A 13,026-nucleotide genomic window follows, 5' to 3' on the forward strand; every position below is an offset into this window, starting at 1 on the left:
ATTGTAATATTTATTTATTACTTTTTATATATTAGATTGGCTTCTTTTATGTATGTTAACATATCAACAAGTAAAATAAAATAATAAAATCAACAAGTAAAACCAAAAAGTTTTGAGTAGACTATATCAAAAAAGTAGCCTTCCAGATTGTTTTATACATTGTGGTATCCCTTGTTTAAAAAAATGGTTGGAGACCCGTACTTCTGTATAGTAATAGCCTAGTAGTATAAAAACCTTAGCCTATAGTATACAAGAAGATACTTTGAACGAGTATAGAATGAAGGGGTATAGTATAGTGCAGTACAGTACAAAATAAAATTGTACAGTATAGTACATGATACTATAAAAAGTATGAAAGAGCAGCCTATATTGTATAGCATATAGTTTAAAATAGTATTGTATTATATAGCATGGTATGGCATAGCATAGTATAAAATAAGATATTAGTATAGAATGTAGCATAGTATAGTGCCATATAGTGCTCACCTGTTTCCACAAAAAGACGTCCTTCTCGTTTAACTTCCACGAAACGAGCACGTGTACGGCTGACAGTATAATCCCATTGATAACTGCAGCTCTCATCCGGACCGGTAGAAGAGTGTATATGACATGGATGAAAAACACGGTCCACCATATGCCCTCAGACGCGCTCCGGGGCTCCACGAATAGCACGCCGATCACATGTAAGACCAGCACCATCAGAATGACCACATAGCAAACTATCCACATGTGATCCTGATGGAAGCCGTTCCTGTTGCACACCAAAATCAACGTGAGGATGAGCAAGATCGCCACGGAGAAAACCACCACAAAGGTGAGCCGATACACTCCAACGGCGAGGTGAAAGCCCAGCATCACCGCGCACACCAGCACCAGGACGGCCATCAGCATCGTCAGGCTGCTCTGGTTAAGTCGGAAGAAGTATCGCTGGTAAAGTCTCTCCAACTTCTCCGACTGGAATTTCTTGGACTTGAAGATCTGCATCACGCCGTTGCAGCACTCGATCATGGAAAAGTTCACTTCGGCCACGAGCTCCTCCTCGTCCGGCTTGGTTCTCCGGTCATCCAAACCCAGCTCCACCGATTTGGGTCTCACATCTCGATACCTCGGGGACGACCGGTTATTATTGCGACTTTCCTCTCCATGTTCTTGCCACGCGGACTTGGATCTGAAGCTAACACGGCTGACGGTGGTCGTGGCTCGGCCCGGCTGTCGCTCGAGGTCATCCTCTTCTCTCCACCGACTGTTGGACCGTACGAGTTTCTTGCTGCTGGAGGATCTGGCAGACGAGTATGGACATCCGTTCGCCACGGACTCGGACTCGCCCCAAGCAGATCTGTGCTCCGTCCCTCCCCTAAGTCCAGGAGCGCCAGCGCCGGGTGGGCTCACACTGTTAGATCTGGACATGATCTCGATTATTACATAAAATATATGAACACATGGAATAGAAATGACAGGGTTACACGTGCATGATCCCACATAAACAGTTTTGACATAAAATAGGCACCGTCTCAGTCATTATTTTTGGGAACGTATTGCACTTTACCATTTTAAGACACGAGCTGTAAGTCTTTATAAGAAGAGTGAATGAAAGATTTGAAGGCTTGCTGAAAATAGTAAAAGTTGTCCTGCATACGCAACTTTTCGCATACTAGCTACTTTTCTAAATGAGGACCAATGCGAGCTTAATGAAGTTATTGTAGCACAGTATCTGTGAAAGAGAAAAGCAGTTCCCCAAATCAATTCGCATCATTACAAACACTTCAGAGGGCACTTAAAATAATTAAATACACAAAGTAGTCATTTGGGACACATCCCCAGATGGAGCATCAAGGAAAGTAAACGGCAGGGGATGCTTACTACTGTGCCCAACATTTCAATGAATAAATACGAAATACCGCGCGCTAAAATCCATGACAACTGACTCCACGCTCGTCACGCGTCTTAAATCTCCTCATTTTTCCTCACGGGAGTAAACAGTGTCCCCAAAGGCTCGTGGACAGTACCGAGCACGGCTCCATGGCGTGTCCGCATTGATGCAATGATCCACGCGAGATGTACACCTGTATGTATGTGAACGCAGCCCACTACATTACATGATCTCACCTCACGATTGGTGTAAATTCCATGCTCCTTTCAGGGCCGTTTGCGTCAAGATCCGTACACTTACACAGTCATGACCTCATAAGTGTCCTTTGGTGGACAGTGTTCTTTCGTGTTCTGCAGATAGGTATCTCCAATGCCGCCTGATGCAGCAGCAGCAAGCATCATCGGCGCTGGCTGCTCGATAAGGATGAATCGTCACGCCGCGAAAGCGTCAAATCCGCCTCGCTCACGCCGCGTCGCTTATCGATTGTGCCACCGGACGAACCGAGCGTATTTTCCCTGCGGATTCAACTGATCAAACGTTATCATTGCTTTTAGTGCTGCTCGTTGCCTTTGTATTGCCATTCAACCAAGTATGATCTTTAAGCTCCGCCTTATCTTTAAGCCTATTGGATGGATATCTGCTCATGTTTCCAATCATGTTTGCTATTGGTTGATACATGTGTCAGTGCATAGTGATTTAGATAAGTGGGCGGGTCTGCCAATACAGCTGACTGTATTGAAGGAAAATGTATTAAAAGATTTATGCAACTTCAGAATAATAAAGATACAATATCGTCAGTCACATGGAAGCAATTATCATAATAATTTATCTTTAGTGCTGGTTTGACTTGGTAACACTTTACAACGAGGTTATTTGTTAATCTTAGTATGAACTAACTAACACACAATTAACATAAATGAACAATAAACAGATGTATTTATATTAACTCATATTAACAAAAATAAATGCATGCTGTAAATATATTGTACATTGATCATGAATGCATAAATTAATGTTATTGAATCAGACCTTATTGTAAAGTGTTCCTACTGACTTTTTAATAGAAGTGTATTTAAATAGTGTGTTGTTATTTGTTCTGTTTAAATTTCTAGGATACTGATACATGGGTGTAGCCATTTCTTGGGAGTCTAACAAAAGAACTTATTGTTTAGAGTCGAGTCATGCCTTTTGGGTTTTTCATGGGTCTCATGACTACCATCCTTTCACCAGATAAGATGTAAACCTTAAGGAAATGTACTGTTTTGATCCCCTTCAATGACTTGCTATTTATGAAATCTAACATATGATCATAAAATAGGATTGTATAATTAGATCCAATCATACTCATGTAAATGAAAGCTCTAACTGTGCATATTGGATCACAGGAAACAGATTTCATATGGATTTTATTCCACGTTTCTATTTTTTAAAATAGAAAATTAGAGGAGTCACAAAAATGAATACTTCAGGCAAAAATATGCCAAAACAGTAGTGACAAAGATGCATCAAAATTCAAAAGTAGGTGCAAAAAAGTCTCTATAATTTATAAATAAATTCAATTAATTAAATACATAAATTAATATAAGCATATAAAATAATATAGTGACACATAATGTCAAGTATATCAAAATATTGTCCTTCAATAATAATGACCCTAATTATGCTATAGAGTCAAAAATAGAGCACTACTGCCATCATGTGAAGGATAGGTGCACATAGTTATCAACAGTGCATGGCTATTAATAGGCGTTTCATATTAAACTTAGTGACACACAATGTGCTTAAAAAAATAAAGAGACGATATTTCCCATTAAGCTACAGGTTAAGAACTGGAATAAATACAAAACATATTTAGCTTATATGCACATACACCTTGACAAATTGGATGCAACTGGTTTTGCTTCCCATGTTACGGTTTATTGTAAATATATATCAGTTTTACTATCCATACAAAGTTTGCTGGTCCCATGCAAAACTTTAATATCAAAAGCTTGACATAGTTTGATGCCATTTTTATTTAAGGGTCATGCTTTTATTAATTAATCTATTGCCACACCACATGCATTGTTATTCAAAGTTGTACTCCAGCTTTGCACAAGCACCTATTCATCCCATGCTAATCTTTTCTTCACAAGGCTTGATAAGGAGAACAGACTTACCACGCAAGGCACTCGGTCTTAGCGTAGCTCATATTTAAATAAGAGAGACATTAGGTTGCAAGTTTTCACTGGGGTTGAAGTTGGCTTGCTCTTATGCTGTTAACAATTAGGCAGACAGGCAATAAAGTGTTAGGTTGGTCTTGACTCTGAGCCTTTTCTACACATGATTACATTTGACTCATTGGAACAGCATGACTAGAGGCATTTAAATCCAATTGGTCCCAGAGTCGAGGTCTATGCTCTCTCTTTAACGCAGCGTGCGGTCTCATAGCCTTCATCACCCAGCCGAACACTTCCACATCAACAACAGCAAAGCTCTGAATGTGTCAACTGTAATCTTCTTCTATGACAAAAATGCCCATGTAATACTTTAGTAGCAATGACTGTAAGGTCTCAGCAACTCAGCCAGTTTCTTTAAGTTGTACAATTATTTTCTGAGCAAACAGACAATATTTATCCAATACTGAACAAAACAACCAACAAACAATGGTTTGAGGACATGGACATTGATCCTTATCAAAAAACACGTCACAAAACAAAAAAACAAAAATACTAACAGTAATAATTTGGAATTTAGCAGATATTTTAGTGTTTCAATAGGAGCAAAAATGTAATGAATCATCAAAAGTGTTTTATGCAAAACATCATCCACATACTGATACATAAAGCAACAGAAATGGGCTGTGTGAGATGCAGATATTTAAGTCATTACTGTACAGAACACAGTAGTATTATGGGATATCCCTTCTCTTTGAAAACACCCATTCTAGTCGTATTTCTTGAATGGCAAGTCTAAATTTGGTCAGTAAACCTACAGTAAAACAAAAAACAAAACAAAATCCTCACAAAGTAACTAATGCATTAGTTTGATAATGCAATTCCCATCTAAAGTGAGGAAAAGCATTTAAAGTAGTTACAAGATCCCTAAAATCACAAACGGAAATCATTTTATATCAAAGTATTAACGTTAGCAATCATCTTAATGTCTGTTCTGTATATGAACAAGAAGGGTTTTCCTTCTTTTCTTCTTTTTTTTTTTTTAATCTGTGAAGTGTGGCTTTTAAAAGTTATCCTCTTTTTCCATTGGTTCCATCAGTCTGCTATGAGGTAGCATGGCGGGGCAAGTTATTCCACTTTGCTGTACTCGTCCACGTGACCCAGAACTTTCTTCCTCTGGCGAATCATGTGGAAATACAGCTGAGGGAATAATGAAACACACAAACAAAAACAGAGCCGTTTTGCAGCCAAGAGCGTTTTGCAGCTACATATAGGTCAAAAGAGGAATGCATGAAACATATCAAGTGTCAAAACATTTTGACAAGATACATCTTCTAGAAATTGATTAGGAACTCACATGGGATGTAGGAGATCATGACGAGGATGAGGAAGGTGTGGTAGTCAAAGGAGAAGTTGTACTTATTAGGCAAGGTGATGGAGTAAAGCCCTGTTTTCTGCACGTATGGTAGCGCAGCGTAGATCGTCAGAAGTTCCCCCGCCACTCCCATCGGGTACAGCACAAAGAAAAATGTGTACCTGTGAAGGTTTGCAAGATCGTAAGCACTTTCAGGTCATCTTCAGGATCAGAAGTGAGGAATATTGGTAGAAATATGCCTTGCAGCTGGCCCTTCATAACCCCATTTTATAGGACTAGTCTCCAACTGGTGGGTCACTGATGTAAAATCTTTGTCCTTATGCAAAACCTATCTACAACAATGCATCTGAAGTTTTCAAGTTTTTATTGTTGTTTATATGTCTATGTGGTGTTTTTAAAATGCCTTACGACAAACCATGTGCAACCAATGCTGAGTAAAATAAAATCAAGAGTTTTCCAAAGACCAAAAACCACAATCTGAAATCCTATCAGTTTCCTATGTCACAAACATGTAACCAATCACATCAACACAGTTGAGCAAGTGGATCAGTAGTTTGAGAAATAGATATTAGGTATGGATGCTACATAGATTCCGCTGAAATGATCGGCGCACAGCTGCTTCAGCTCTGTTTCTGTGATGCTTACATGCGCTGCTCACACCAGTTAACACCAGCGCTTAAAGATTAGTGCTACAAAAACGTAGTTTACAAATGCATTGTGTGAAACTGTCTAAAAGTGTTAAATGTAGCCTCTATTTACATATATAGCTATGGTATGATATGGTGCAAAAAAGTGAAGGCAGGACTAATTTACATATTCATATCTATGGTCTGAGATGCGAGATTGAGTAGAGGCGGGGACTAATCTGTATAATTCACAGTTCCTTGTAAACTAAATGATGCAAGGGTGTAGAGTTAAATTTAAGCTATTTTAAAGCATGAAGAAATTACTGTCATAGAAAAAAAACTTTATATGCTATTATGCTCAAAGATGAGTTTTAAAGGTGACATATCATAACTTTTCCATGTTTAAGTGCTATAATTGGGTCCCCAGTGATTCTATCAACCTATAAAATGTGAAAAAAATCAACCCAGTAACTTTGGGTAAGTCGTTCTCTGTAAGCATGTGAAAAAATAGGCCATTGAAATTTGGCTCCCCCTGTGATGTCAGAAGATGATAATACCGCCCCTTAATCTTCACTATCTAATCACGACACTGCCATTTAGTGCAGAGATCAGCTCATTTGCATTTAAGAGAACGTACCCAAAACTGCACATCTTTGCTCACACCTAAAAAATGGCAATTTTAACATGCTATAATAAATTATCTGGTATGTTGAGCTAAAACTTCACACCTGTACCCTGGAGACACCAAAGATTTATTTTACATCTAAAAAAGTCTTGGAAAATGTCCCCACAGAGAGACTTCCATATAACGTATAAATGCAACGATTATTAAACCTTACCTAGCCCATTTAATGAGGTAAGGCAGATGGTTAAGCAGGCTGAAGGTGTAGAAGGAGTACCGGATGATCTCTGTGACGGTCCAGGCCACCACAAAGAGTAGGACACTGTCTTCACTTTGGACCTAAGATGAGAGGAACTGTAAATTATAAAGAATGCAGACAGATCTCGGCAGCATGCAGGTCTCATTGAGGTATATTTAGTCGAAAAACATGCAGTTATGTCTGCTACGCTTTCATTGCAATTCAATGAGGCCACTCATCACACAAAAATGGACTACTAATAACATCAGATATGGAGGCACATCAAAAAACATTAAACAATTCAGCCAATGATTCAAACATTTTCTCGGCACACACAGGCTTGAAAAGAGGTTATTTTAACAACATTAACATTCATAAATGGACACTACATATTAGTATTATTCTCCAGTTTTGCTTCAAGCAGGTTTCTCTCAGGAATGCAGTAACTTACAGACCTACTGTATACACTTTCGGCATAGACGTCTTTCTCTGGGATAGACAATCAAATCTTGATTCTTAGTTTCCAGTGAAGGAACATTACAAATGAATAGAATAAATAACATTATTTTTCTAAAAAAAAAACTTGTATGCTACTACTGTATTTTGGCTCCTGGTCTAAATATGAAGAGCTCAGATGCAAAACCCTCTAAGTTTGTCTGACATGTTTTCTTATAAATGAGCATTTTTTTCCAGACTCTTATGTTTAGGTTCAGTAAATTCACTTTAATGGCAATGAAAAGTTTATGAGATTACCTGCCTTATTTTCACAAATGTAACTTTGGTCATTTCATTGTGATTTAACAAATTTGATAGTCTTTCGCTGCAAAACTTAATTTCTAAAAAAAGTCTCCATTCACTTTTCGCTGTGCTTTCTGAATAAAGGTAAAAAGCTAAAAAAAAATCGGTCAATATCCTAACCTCCTTTAACTTGGCAAATAACACTTGCAGCTCGACAACTAAAATCCGACCTACGCGTGCCATTATTTATGCAGTTTTTCTGTGCACTTAGAGGACTTTGCTGAAAAATCTGTTTTTTAACGGATTTTGCAAGCAAACCAGTATTTCTGAAAGGCCTGAGGCTGGGATTAAGCAGATTTAAAGCGAAATTATTTGATGAACGCATAATATTTGCCAAGAGATGCTTTTGGATCTGAGCTCTTCGTATTCAAACAGCTGCTGTAATATAAAATGCTTCATATTTTCAGGTTTTACATGTCATTGGAAACCCTGATTATTGATTATTTTACTATCATAATATATTATTAATAGATTTCCTCATCTTGTATCACAGGCAAGTTAAACATTAACTTACTTCTCTAACACTGTGTGTGACTGCCCAGGTAAGAAATACCCGTGACATCACCTGGAAACCAGTCAGGACCACAGAAGAGGGAACAATCCCTTTATTAAATTTAAAACATAAAGCGAAGAGATTAATCCAGTGCTTCTTGCAATGAAAGTCTAGAAGTTAGATTATACAGTACATACAGCCTCATTTGCATTAGTATTCATGAACCAAAAGTGGGTAAGAGACTAACCAAAACACAAATGATGTTATACTACGTATTATGATAAAGAACACACACTGACATAAAAGACAGACGTAAATGAATAATGTTATAATAACAATTTAAGACACAGATATGATACAGAGACAGCTGCATGTGGACTGGTTGTTTGCTCTGGGAAAGGTCACATTAAGCATTAAGTCCCAGATAATGAGGTGTGGACTGTGAACTGTATGTTCCACGGGTGCAGCGAGACATCTGCTTTATCACATTATCACTGTTAGACTGGCAAAGAAACCAGAAGCCACACTGCTGAATGCATTGCTGAGTTAATAAGGCTTCAATTGTATAGACAGTCTGATCTATATACTTCACTGAGTGTATATTTATAGTCAGAGACTGTTATTAACAGCAGGGTTACTTACCCACCGCACAATGCAATATCTGTCAAGAGAGAAAAGACCAAATGTTATGGGGTGCAGTGAGCCTCAGGGAATGATGTTTTTAACAGAAATGATCAAATACATACACTCCGCAGGAACAGAGTATGATATATTTCAAAAGTGCTCACAAGCACGATAAAGTAATGTTTCTAAGGGATCTCTGTTGGCTCACTGTGAAAGTGACATAATGACACAAAAGTGGTATGCGATACACCGGAAGGTGTTTGTAAACCTTCTTAGTTATTGCTGTCAACCAAGCCTCCTTTACAAAAATTTACAAAGGTTTTACTACATATAGAACCAAAAAAGCATACTTGAATCATGGTTACCACTAATTAAAGGAAAACACCACTGTTTTTCAATATTTTACTATGTTCTTACCTCAACTTAGACGAATTGATACACCAAAAAAGTCCATGTTTTCCCTATTTAAAGAATCTTACATGAGTAGTTACACAAGTAAGTATGGTGGCACAAAATAAACATGGCGATTTTTTTAAGCAGATAAGAAATGAGAACTATATTGTATGCCGGAAGAGCACTTAGTTTGCAGCACTTCGACCTCAGGGCGCAGTAACATCATCACTCCTGACTACTCACCCTCTCACTCATCGTCAATATTACTGCGCCCGAGGTCGAAGTGCCGCAAACTAAGTGCTCTTCCGCCATAAAATACAGTTCTAATTTTTTATCAGCTCAAAAAAAATCACCACGTTTTATACTTACTTGTGTAACTACTCATGCAACAGTCCTCAAACAGTGAAAACATGGAAGTGTTTGGTGGCTTCTAAATTCATCCCTCTTTGGATCCTAAGGAATGAATGGGGCTATGCTAAATGCTAACACATTCACGACACGCTGTACATAGATTAAGTGCACGCGTTGAATAAAAATTATGGTATGTATTAATTAATCTAAGTTGAGGTAAGAACATAGTAAAATATTGAAAAACGGTGGTGTTTTCCTTTAACCATAGTTTTGCTACAATAAATAAAGTTTAACCACAGTTTTTCAATTTTTTTCAGCCAAAAAAGCATGGTTACTTCACTTTTACTATAAAAAAACATGGTTAATTTTGTAAGGGTTTGTTCTGTCGACAGCGAACACATTAATCAGAATGTTTTTTTGAGTTATTTGTCGATGTATATCTAGTAATACCATTATTATAGCTCAAAAAAAAAAAAAAAAAAGAAAACCACAAGTGTTTGTCTACACTAAAAAAGCAGCGCAAAAAAGCATTTTGTATTTATTTTTATCCATTTGTTAAATTGCAAAAAACATTCAAATGCATTAAAAAAAAAATCATAATTTCTTAAATGCATAAACATTTTGATTGCCCCAGTATTGCTTACCTCAAGAAGTGCACCAGTCTGAAAGAATTTTAGGGGCTTCTCTATCGAATAATAAAGCCCATGATAGCTGCCTCTGGCAAGATATGCTCGAACAAGTCCAACAGCAATGACCAGCCATCTAGATGAAAGAAAGATCTATAAAGTAACTCTGTATTGCCATCGATCCATGCTTTGAGGAGGAAACATTCAGCACACACAAACACAGAAATGCATGCAAATCTCTTACTGCACAGTGTTGAAAGGGCAGTAATAGCATACAACAGTCTCATTTAAATAAAGAGCATAGTGTATTTACTGCTATACCCATAATTCAGTGGTGCATGTGGAACTTTTAAAGTTCCTTGAAAAGAGCTGTACGTACAACACACTTTAAAATATGCAAGAAGTTTCAGCTTTGAATTTGGTTTTATTTTTTAATGGCTGGAAAAACATAGGACAGACAGTAAGATACTAACAGAAAAACAAAAATGCTAACTAAAAACTAAACCTGCTTAAAGGAACAGTTCACCCAAAAATAAAAAATCATCATTTGTATCCCCTATGCCAGTGGTTTTCAAACTGGGGGCCGCGAGATGGTGCCAGGGGGCCCCAGTTTTATGACATTTTATGAAATACATTAATTTATCATGAATTCTGTGTAATTAAAAAATAAGGCTACTAACCAAAAGCACTACTTTTTTGTATAATTTAATGTTTTTTATTAAAATGTTGAGTTTTAATTTTCTTTGGGGGACCGCGAAGGAATGCACCGTACACAAGGGGGGCCGCACGCTGAAAAAGTTTGGGAACCACTGCCCTATGCGATGCCACATGCCAGGTGTGGTGTATTATTTACCTTATTTCTTCAGCTGAACACCAACAAGATATTTTAATTAATATCCCAGCTCTTCTTGGCTTTCTAATGTAGCGTTGTTAACATATTTATAGCTCCAAAAGCACATATGTTTATCATAAATGTAAACCATAAGATAAAGTGGGTTAATAAATATATTTAGAAGCAAAACAAAGGGGTTTGTGTATGAAAAAATATGCATATTTCAAACTTTTCAAATTATAAACAATGGCCTCATCCACACATTTACAAGGGTTTGACTTTTAAAATAAGCGTGACCTTAAAATAATTCTGTCTGTATTTACCTGAAGAAAGTCATAGCATGAGGATGACGAGTAAATGATAGATCATAGATGTTTCATTTTAGGATAAAATATTGCTTTAAGTATTATTAAACTAGACTAAGTTAAGAGGGAGAGAGTGAGAGAGAGGATAATAAAACACTCTCATGCCTGTATTGTACCTGGATTTCAGAAATTGCGTTACTGTACTAAGTTTAGAGAACAAATGTAGGTCCCTGTAAAAGCACCCAACCCAATTGCATCATTAAACTAGTCCCAACTGTGTAAAAAGTCCAACATACAGACATTGTGAAAATGTAACACACCCGGTTGGTTTACTACTGCTTACATTTTTTTGCGACAGACCAATAGGAATAGTAATAGGGTTGATTTTAAATGTTTAACCAATCGGTTCGTTTCAAAGAAGCGTTTAACCTGCTGTCTGGCTCTCCAAAGCATGGCAAGGCATAATGTATTTTAATTAAACAATGCCATTTGATTGCAATTTAGTTAAATAGATTGACTTCAATGGTGTGTTGTGTCGGTTAAAACCTTTTACTGTCTATGGTTAAAACGCTTAAAATGCCAATTTTCGTGGTTTAGGAACCGATTCGACCGACTCACTAAAGGAAGAACCAGAAGATTCGTTCGCGAAACGGACACAAATATTGTGCAACAGTAAAGTTATGAAGCTCCAGCAAGGTGCACTTTCATTTATTAACGCAGACATAACTCTGCATATCTTATTAAACTAAACAAAGACGTCCATACAAATAATACAACAACAATGCAATTGTTTAAATATCAGAACAATGCAAGCATGTAATACAGTAACAAACGCCCACCAGGCTCTACTGACAGATTACACGCGTTAAATAGGCGTTAATAGGCTTTAGCAATATTGCATTGTACTGACATGCAGAAAACACAGAAAAACGTTACGACCGATTTTAAAACCCTATGGCTATAAACTCAATCAGGAAATACAGTAATAGGGGGTTTTGTCAAGCACCAAGAACACACTGTCTGAAATCCTACTATTCTCAACTGTCACACGCTGAAGGAGAAAGCACGGAAGCGCATTTGTTTTTTTTTTTTGTCATACCCTGCTGTCATAACCACGTTGTAAATGACCAGGTAAGCGACGGCCAAAGCTCCGGGTCCCTTTTTCTTCTTGTTGCTCGAATCGTGCGCTGGTTTGCTGGTCCCCATGGCAGGTGCCGACATGACTTCGCTTTCATTAGAGAGACTGGATCATCCAAACGGTCCGGGCGAATAAAGGCGTACGGCCTTGCTGACATGTATAGGAGGTGCTTATGTATGTGGCGCCCCCTGTCGACCACCGAACCTAATTGATTTGTTTTTGTTAAACATAAGGCTTGCTTTATTCATGAATATTTACAACACCGCGCGCAATATGTCTGAAATATCTGATGATATAAAATCCTAAACATTAAATTATGATTACAACACCAACAATATCTGTAATTTAAGTTTTTGATCGGGTATTGGGTTAAAAATATTTCTGAAACATCTTTTCTGTCCTCTAGATGGCAGCTCGCGACATTTTCGAAGTAAAGGACCCCACGTTTATGCCTGATTGTAAATAGAGAACGAAGAAATATGTGTTAAGAATAAACCTATTTCCATACCTAAATTTCATTCAATAATTCTGACCTTAGCCTTAGTTAAGAAAGTAATTTGTTAGTGTTATAAACGTTAT

General features: G+C 37.4%; 2 protein-coding genes across 2 annotated transcripts in view; both read right to left on the reverse strand.

Annotated features, from left to right (window-relative positions):
* Nucleotides 1–2,465, reverse strand: part of adcy5 (adenylate cyclase 5) — a 121,798-nt gene extending 119,333 nt beyond the window's left edge. Inside the window, exons 1-2 of the mRNA XM_055214908.2 lie at nt 2,107–2,465; nt 487–1,399 (exon numbers count right to left, since the gene is read on the reverse strand). Of these exons, the coding sequence (XP_055070883.1) occupies nt 487–1,399; nt 2,107–2,129 (936 nt within the window). The 5' untranslated portion in view covers nt 2,130–2,465. The remainder of the gene's footprint in view (nt 1–486; nt 1,400–2,106) is intronic.
* A 1,300-nt stretch (nt 2,466–3,765) lies between these two features.
* On the reverse strand, nt 3,766–12,632 carry hacd2 (3-hydroxyacyl-CoA dehydratase 2). The gene is made up of 7 exons (XM_055214911.2): nt 12,409–12,632; nt 10,191–10,308; nt 8,821–8,839; nt 8,200–8,288; nt 6,867–6,988; nt 5,384–5,562; nt 3,766–5,237 (listed from the first exon to the last, which is right to left on the reverse strand). Exons 1-7 carry the CDS (start codon nt 12,528–12,530, stop codon nt 5,155–5,157), a joined length of 732 nt encoding a protein of 243 aa, XP_055070886.1. The 5' UTR covers nt 12,531–12,632; the 3' UTR covers nt 3,766–5,154.
* Between the last annotated feature and the right edge of the window lie 394 nt (nt 12,633–13,026).

This window comes from Misgurnus anguillicaudatus, chromosome 17, assembly GCF_027580225.2.
Source record: "Misgurnus anguillicaudatus chromosome 17, ASM2758022v2, whole genome shotgun sequence".
Classification (NCBI taxonomy): domain Eukaryota; kingdom Metazoa; phylum Chordata; class Actinopteri; order Cypriniformes; family Cobitidae; genus Misgurnus; species Misgurnus anguillicaudatus.